We start from the raw sequence: 8,997 nt of genomic DNA, 5'->3' as shown, positions 1-8,997 counted from the left end.
GAGCCCCAGCTGGCCGCAAACTCTTCTCCATCTGCAGCTCTTCAATGACACCCTAATGATTAAATATAAGTTCAGACTCATGCCTGCTGTGCTTGAGACAGGCAGGAGATGCCCTGAGAGACGGAGCACATCTCTCTGCAGTTAAGTACTTGCTGAAGTATGGCGATTCCCTTCAACGAGTAATGAAGTTGGATGGATGGCAAGGAGCTGCCTCTTGGTTAAAGGTCTTGCTTCTCTTTCATTAAGGTCCCAACATCTGTGTCCTGTGTCCTCCTGGACTACCACCACTGATCACGACTCACACTGTGCCTTCTTCCAAGGAGGAAACATCACATCAGGTTTGACTTGCTGCGTCAGAGCGTGAGGTAATTGTCTTTGATGATAAATCCTGCCCTGTGAGATGATCCACGTGGTCCTGAATCTGCATCTAACAGCTCTGAGGGGAAGGGGAAGGTCCTGCCAGGCAAGGCGGGGGGTTGTGCATCAGGCAGGGTGTCACCACCCTTACCCACTGGTAGCGTGGGCATCACAGCGATGCTGGGAACGGGAGAAAGCATCTTCTTTGGAAAGCTCAGCCAGGCATTGCGGACACACTGTCCTGGTACGCAAGGGCGCTTGGCCAATTTGTGACAGGACAGGGCAGGTGGAGGAGAGAGCTAAAGAGGGGGGAAAGAGGGTGGATGGCAACACCGCAAATGTACAGTTGCCTCTTCTTCCTCTGTCCACGCCTATGGTGGGATCAACCTTGAGGTCCCACCCTGTAGGTCCCAACCACAGCTTCCAACATCCCAACCACGCATTGGTGTGGGCAAGAACCATTACTGGAACCACCAGTCACAACAAAATCCATTGTACAAATTTTATACCTGAAAACACAAACCGACGCCATGCGCAGCCCCATCCCTTCCCCCAGCAGCACCATCTATGCCGGGGTGAAGGTCCGTTTTCTCACTGCTTGGTGAAACAGCAAACATCTATATATGCAGTTACCCAAATTACATAAATCCAAATGCTAATTCATTCTAATGAAAGCTGCATTAAGCAGGAAAATGTGGGCTGCCCCCAGATTAGAGCTGTAGGTCCTCTTCCCCTCCTCTGCACAAATACCATGTTCATTGCTTCACTTGATTGGAAAGCTGGATTATCCTCGACCGATCCAAGGAACGAAGCTGGGCTTTCCGTGCAGTTGGTGCCAGCAGCCTGGTGCCTTTAGCACGAGAAGTACAAGGGCAAGAGCAGAGGATGCGGCAGGGAGAGACAGGACACCTGGCATAGCGTGATGAAAAAAAGCAGACAGAACTGTTTATGTCTTCGTACATTTGCAAAATAAAATAAGATTTTTTTTTTTCCCCACCATATTTATCTCAAACAGCTGCACAAACACTCCTAAGGACACGGAGTTTTTCCCCCTAGCACAAGATCCCTAGGGGAAAAAAAAAATATGGATAACAGATAATTAGGTTTAAATTAATAACCATTAAATAAAATAAACACAATTAAAAGTTTGTTACTATTTGCTTTAACTTGATAGATTTCAGTATATTGTGTGAGGTCCTGCTATAGCTGAAGCTCTCAGCTTTCTACCTTAGAAATTCATTAAATACAACAGAAAAGCGGAAGAGAGATCACAGAATAGCGTAGGAAAGCAGAAATCTTCCTGGAGAGGTGTTAGCTTATCCAGAAAGTGCCAGGCAAGCGCAGTGACGGGGAGCTTCTCCTCAGGCTCAGAAGCCGCCTGCAGAAGCAGCTCTCCTGCATTAATCTCCAAAGCCCAGGAGATGGAGCAAACCTTCAGCCCTTACAAGATTTCCTACAAACATTTTGGGACTGGCTGGGCCACGGTGGAGGCTTCTCAACCCCCCAGGAGCCACGCAGTCTTGCTGTCTACAAACCACTGCTGTAACGTTGCTCACATTGAAGCTGAACAAGTCCAAGATCATCAATGAAAAGTCAGCAGAGACCTGCAAGAGTCACATCACGTATTAAGTCACCTTGGCCAACAAGTTTCACATAAGTGTACTCAGGTGAATTTTAAAGATTTGTGATCTTTAAAGATTTGCTTGTGCTCGCGGAGGGGGGTCCTGGTCTGAGCCTCGTCCCTCCCCAGTCCCAGTGTCAGACACCAGCCTTCCGCAGGGCTCGCGGCAGTTCCCACGGGAGTTTGTCCTCCCACATCTCAGAATGTTTCTGTTCAAAACAGCAGAGAAAAAACAGACAGCAATTAAAAACATCAGGCACTGCTTATTTTAGCACAGTGCCCTAATGCCTTTTTAAGGATCTCTGGCAAGGACTGGTTTTTCTTCTTCATCCATCAACTAAAAAGCACTCAGAAATGCTCCATTACATATGGTTTTATGTGGGTTTTTATTCCCGCCCACCCCACGACTCTCATCTGCTCAGCAGCCTGTCCCTGCCCATGGCAGGGGGGTTGGAGCTAGATGATCTTTAAGGTCCCTTCCAACCAAACCATTCCATGATTCTGTATTCTACCTTCTAAAGAGAGAGTCGCTTGTGACACTGTAAAATTGAACCCTGTGGGTCTGTGGGTGTTTTACGTTGGTATTTCATGTTGTTCACCTCTTGGCTTTGTTCCGGATGATACTAAATAAGAATTTCCAAATATTTCTTCCAATTGGCAGGGAGGATTTCAGAGGAGTCCAAGAGGCAGGAAGGCTGGTCAGTCACTAGATGTCCTCAGCAACCCTGGGCTGTGGTGAAACAGCAGAACACACACATCAGGTAGAAATTCAAACAAAGCACAGGGCATTTGTATTTCAGCTGTGAACAAATATGATAATAATTACAAGCATATCTTTATTACCTCTTCAGCTGCGTTATGCAGACTTGGTCTCTGTGAACAGTCCGTACACGTGCATCAAAACATTGCTCCAGAAATGCAGCCCAACAAAGTAAGCTGGAGGTCTGCAAAAGGCAAAGTTAAGGGTCCTGGGGAATAACTGGCAAAAATCAGGTGTGGCACAAGCTGTGCAGCATGGCCAGGTCTCTTGTTGGAGATGGGCAGGAGGTCCCACGGAGATGTTGTGCCCTCCTTCTCCTTCCCTGTGCCACCCAAGGCCGACCCCAGCCCTTTGCTACCTGCCCCAGGCAACACCTGAGAAAGGGAAAATGGATCTTCTCATTCTCTCCTCTTCTGGGCCTCCTTCGGCCTCTGCACTTCCACCCTTCATAAAAGTTTAAGAGCACAACTCTTGCAGGGCCAGGCATGCGGAGAACGACAAGTGGGGTTACAAGTGCTGCACCTACCATGCTCTTCAGTTTCCAGCTCCTCTCCAGCTTAGCTCTTGCTTACTGGAAGCTGCAATCAGGCTCTGAACTTTGGCCCTAGAGGTTTTATGCCCAATATCCCCAAACCATCCTCAACCCAAACCCACCTTAAATTCCCATCTTCTCAACAACAACATCCAAAATTGTCCCAGTCCCATCTGAGCAAGCCGGGAGGCCAGGCCAAGTGCCAGCACGGATGCGTTTGAGCTAAATCCAGAGCGCTAAGGGAAAAGCCAATACAAAACTCAATGGCTACAGCATTAAAATAAAGGAATGCAAACAATGCTTTAAATGGGGCACAGACCTTGTTACACACCTCATTTTTTTTTTTTTTAAAGGCAAAGCTTTGAGAGTGCTGTTAAATAACTGCCAGCCTGCACCGATACCATTAGTTCTGGGTAAGGTATCGGACTTTGTACCCCTCAGCTTCCTGCTCAAAACACCAATCTTGTAACAGCAGCAAGCACGATTCGATGAATGAAGAACTTGAACAGACAAACCTCAAAAGCTACTTGCAGAAATGGAAAAGTATGATGACATAGGGGTATGTTTAGTGGGCATGTCTGCAAGTTCTTGTTAATACCTATTTTCACCAGCAACCTGGAAATAAGCATAAAATTCAGTGGCCGTGGCAAAGCTTCTGGATGCCACAAGAAGAAGGAAATGACAAATAACTCTAAAGAGAGTGAGACTGAATAACCTCAACTGCCTGGTGACCAGGGTACAAAAGCAGTCGTACATCAAGAAGCCAAATTGGTCTTTCAGAAAGCTGGGCGTCTCAGAGGGCACAAACTCAAAAGAGAATCCAGCAGATGAGCAACACAAACCCCAAGAGCCACGCTCCAAACAGGAAAGGCTGCAGGAATTTTTAGGTGCAAGGATAGACGAGCAAGAAGCATTTCCAGAAAGACAAGGCCACCTCTGCGTATCACTGCCAGGTTGGGCAGTAGGTCCAGGGACAGTGACTCTCACACAGGGATGCTGAGTGAGCCCAACTCGGCTCCCTTGGGGCAGCTGTGTCAGAGAGGCCCCTGCAAAGGCACTCAGCATCCTCCCTCCTCTTGCATAGTCAGAAATTCAGACTTACAGACATGTTTTGGGAGAGTCTGAACTGCCCAGGGCCAAGCTTCCCCCAGCCGAGGCCACCGACCCTCTGCACCCAATCTGACACCACAGGCCAAAAGAAATCGGACCACGGTGATTTACTCTCTCTCACTTTAAAGCCCTGAAGTAACACAGTTTGCCCTTTTCCAAGCACTCGAGTAGAAACAGGAGGAATGCTGAAGTGGTTTTCGTAGCACACTTTTTAGTTTATTGACCTATACAAAATAATAGGTCTAAAAAATTCAGAAGTAGTAAAAGAATAAGCAAAAAGAGCTTTTGCATTTCTAGAAGGCTATACAAATATGCAAAACCAAGGAAATAAGTTATTTTTTATTTTTTGTTCGTTTAATTCCAAATCGCGACTCTAATAATACAAACGACTAAGTACCAGCTTAACAAGTGTGTCCTTCTGTATATATTACATGCTCTGGAATATTGGTAAAAAACGTCAAAAAAGTTTATCAGAAACTTTTCTATTCACAATATGAACAAGGAGTAACTAATCCTTTGTATAAAAGAAAAAAAGAGCACCATTTACGGAATCCTGAAGCACAGTACAGCTGAGAAATGAGAGAGATTTTACCGTATGCAAACGAGTCGTTGGAAATCACGCAAGATAACCCATGCCAATTTGTTCCTACAGATGGATGACGTGAGGTAGGTTGATCCCTCTTAGATCAAGACTGCAGTCGCCCTTTTATCCCACACAAATGATTTCGTGAAAATGCTGTTCTGTCACTTAGTGACTTTGCAACACACCTGGCAGTTCAGATGACTCGCGGTACAATCCTAATGCCCCTCATTTTAAGGCACCCACTTGGCTGTGTTTGCATTCACCTTAAAATACTGGCCGTTACAATCAAATTGTTCGCCGTGTGATCGCTGGAGCTCCCCACTGCGGATCCTCGATTCGCTGTGGCAGAGCAAAATGTAATCATCACATAATGAACCGGGGTCACTGTGCAGCCAGCCACTGTGAAAATTTGCCTACTCCTCTGCACAGTGAAGTTGTACCATGGAAAGGTCGTTAAGTGGGAGGTTATTAATTACACTTTATCATGGAAGAGAGAGTTCAAAGTTTACTGCTTCTGTTTCCAAAATCCACAACCGCCTATAGTTTTACACGACATACTGTGTCAGCAAATTCTTTTCTTTCCAGAACTTGCTTGTGGTGCTAACAAACACTTTTAACACCCCCAAAAATGGATAAACTCATTCAAACCTCCATAATAAAAAAAAAATCCAGCCTTCCTTCAAGTAAGGTTCCAATACTGATTAAGTCACCCTTTGCCTCACTCACACATACAGTATCTATCCTTCATAAGCTTATGAAAGTCCTTCCAGGTCATCATAAGCCATGGCAGAATAAGTTTTCATTTCTTCTTCTTTCAGACATCAGAATTGTGCTCCTAGAATTCCTGGTTTTTCCATAAGAGTGTCCTTTCACATTTTTTTTTTCTGAGGTTTGCCTTCCACACCTTCCAATCTTCCAAAAAAGTGCTTGCTAAATATAAATACTTCAACCAAGTGCTGCATTTAGTCATAGATTAAACTGTGGCTTGCCCTTGCTCGTGTAGGCTATCTGGATTCGGAAAGAAACGCCATTCGTGGTAAGACTTTGTCATTTTGCTATAGTCCCTCTTAACGCTGAATTTAATCTTCCCCAGCAAAACAGCCTGCTTCCTTTTTTTGTTCAGTTTGGAAGTTCCACCCGAGATCTGCCTCAGTCACAGCGTTTTGTGCAAGGCACGCAAGGGTACGAATGCAGGGCTGCAGGCGGTCTACACGAGCGTCCCAGGCTTTGAATCCTCGTGCCAGAATAACCTCTGCTCACTGCTGTGCAAGTCTTCTTCCAACCGGCTCTCATCATCACCACCCAGCTGGCTCGTCTCTGCGTAGGCTCTGTAAGAGAGACACGGCATCGGGGATCAGCAAGAGCTCAGGGTCTTCCCCAGACCCCCAAGTGCTGCACAAACTCATGCAACTCCCTTGGGCTTGAAGTAATGCTGGTTATTGTGAGCTCACCCCGGCGTAATTTGGATCCAAACACAAACCCAGTTTTCGTGCTGTAATTAGTAAAATTGTGTGCAACGGGATCTCAGCTGCTCAAAATTGTTAAGACCACCGAGCATATTGATTGCTCGTTTGCCCTCATCACATTAGAATAGAAAATAAAACAGATGAATGATCAGACAAGTGACTCAAAATATGGAAAATTAATAGCTAATAAACCTCATTTAGATAAAGCTGCAAAAAATAAGCAGAGTTTTCAAAGCCCAATTATGGGAAATTAAGAGATTAGCAGAAACTGCATCTTTAAACGCTATTACTGTAGATCTTTCAAATCACTGCAATAAAAAAGCCCATGGCATTTAGCTTAGACACAAGGATCTAGCAGAAGCTTTTGTATCTTTTCTTGCACTTTCATTTATTTTAAAACAAACAAAATTAAAAATTCAGTAATTTCACACAAGTCAGCCTGACAGCAAGCTCAAACCACAGCCCACAAAGCAGGAGACACATATGTGGGGTACTTGCTACAGCTGGCTACACTTAGCATAAGCGTACTTAAATGCGATAGCATTTGCGGGGGCAGAGCCATTCCCCTGGGCAGGAGGTCTCTGTCCTCACTGATAACAGCCAGTGTACAATAGCGAGAGAAATACCGAAAACACCAAGCAGAAGCAGTGAGAGAGTTGCAGGAATTTCTGCAAGGACAGAGCAGACCCTGGGCTCCCCGTAGTCCTGGGGAGAGCCCCCACAAGCAGGGTGGCTCTGCAAGCAGCAGCACATCCCACCTGGTTCCTGGGTTAAGCTCTGCCAAGCAAGATGCACTTGGCAGATGTGGCATCGCCTTTGAATGCCAGCACTCAGACATGAGGTTGAAGAGAGATGTTTCCTTGTGTCATCCACTTTAATTGTTAGAAGAAAGGTGTTTCCTTGTGTCATCCACTTTAATTGCTAGTCCAGCCTTAAACAGTGGCAGATTAACTGCTTCGCCCTTCCCTGAATATCAGCGGTGCAGCTGATCTCCACACAGAGAAGACTTGCTCTCACAAAGTCCATTTTATACTTAACTTTTCATCTTGGCCCTTTGAAATCAAGCTGATTTTCCCAGAAGTTTTAACAAGCTGTGAAATGCAGAAGGAAGGGTAGAAAATCTTGATAGACTCTACTCACCTGCTCTGCAAAGGAAGGTTGCCATAAACATTCCCGTAACAGCTGGCATAAGAGGAATGAGACAACGTATCGTAGTCTGAAAGTCCCAGTGCAAGTGGGTTTCGCCAGTTCCCAGCAGTGTTTGCAGAAGATGCTGAAATTTAAAAAAAATTACAGCAAATTAGATCTTTCTCCAGATAAATCAGCTGAGACAAATGAGATAATTCTTATTAGCAATCTCTATGGGTTTCTGCAGGACACACAATGCGAACACAAAATACAATTTACAAGCTCCATAGGGAGGACAGCACTGTGCAGGTGGCATTTTGGAGCTAGGGAATCTCTTTAAAAAGACTTTCTGATCCATTCAGTGATGTTCATTATACTGTATTTTGGATGCCATCACAGCAACTGCATTTACATGGCATGAAGTTTTGCACATTGCTTCTAATTGGTAAGAAACCCATATGGCTCTTTGTGCTTCTCTGGACTACTGCGCTTACAAAGAGTAAAAGACCATTTTGCCACTGGAGAAGACAACAAGCAAGTCTTTCTTTCCAAGCAGGGAATGACAACATCCTATTCAGTTCCTTGTCTACCTTTCAGGACAGAGCTCTAGCCTTGCTTTTACTCTGCGGACTTCACCGAGGCAGTGGAGGGGGACAGAACATGATGCACAGCAGGGACTTACAAAAACAGTCAGCACAGAAGAAATCAGACATTACCCGAAGAGAAAGATGACACCCGACTGCTAGGAGAGCACGGCACCTGCAGACCAGCAAAGCCCAAACTCCTTTGAGATCCTCTGTCAGACTCAAAGCCTGCCTGCAGGCTATGACCCTGTTCCTTTTGACTGGAGGCACGTTGGTACCAACCACGGAGATGCTCTGCTACTAAGGCCTTGTGAATGTTTTTGGTTATATGCTCCGTTTTAGCAACTTGCTTTCTTGGAAGCCTTAGGGTTGCATATGGGTTGTGCGGTACTCTGTCCACTTCATCCTTGTGGTAAGACCTGAATTCCCTGTAACGGTCATATCCATAGTGTGCCGATGAGCGATAGGAAGGATTGACACTGTACTGTCCCTCCGTATCACTCTCATAAACATATCCTCCATTGTAATAAACATCAGATTCGGTGTATGGGGAATATCCAGAAATATAGTAACTAGAGGAAGGCTGCTCCTGACTTTTGTGGTAGACACCATTGCGGACATCCTTCTGGGCAAGATTTGGCATACTTCCTGAATTTGCAGCAGAAATGTTTTGTTTCTTTGACCGTCTTCGACCCCTGGTCCTGTTGTCGAGCGTCTGAGTAGTGTAATACGGATTGGGAGTAGGTGTCACGCAGTAATACTCTGTACTTGACTGGCTAGTGTAGGATGATCCATCGTCGAGGATCTCTGTGCTGCTGCTTCGCTGGGACTTTGAGAGGGTGAAGGCTGACTTTTC

General features: G+C 45.5%; 1 protein-coding gene across 1 annotated transcript in view; it reads right to left on the bottom strand.

Moving 5' to 3' along the window:
• Positions 1-6,115: 6,115 nt before the first annotated feature.
• The window catches only part of LOC104164482 (FERM domain-containing protein 4B-like), a 42,994-nt gene continuing 40,112 nt past the window's right edge, over positions 6,116-8,997 (bottom strand). Inside the window, 3 exon segments of the mRNA XM_009703821.1 lie at positions 6,116-6,291; positions 7,570-7,702; positions 8,274-8,997. The exon segment at positions 8,274-8,997 is cut by the window's right edge and continues 15 nt beyond it. Of these exon segments, the coding sequence (XP_009702123.1) occupies positions 6,171-6,291; positions 7,570-7,702; positions 8,274-8,997 (978 nt within the window). The 3' untranslated portion in view covers positions 6,116-6,170.

Source organism: Cariama cristata, unplaced genomic scaffold (genome assembly GCF_000690535.1).
Source record: "Cariama cristata isolate BGI_N322 unplaced genomic scaffold, ASM69053v1 scaffold5937, whole genome shotgun sequence".
Taxonomy (NCBI): domain Eukaryota; kingdom Metazoa; phylum Chordata; class Aves; order Cariamiformes; family Cariamidae; genus Cariama; species Cariama cristata.
This window is presented reverse-complemented; position numbering and strand designations above follow the sequence as displayed.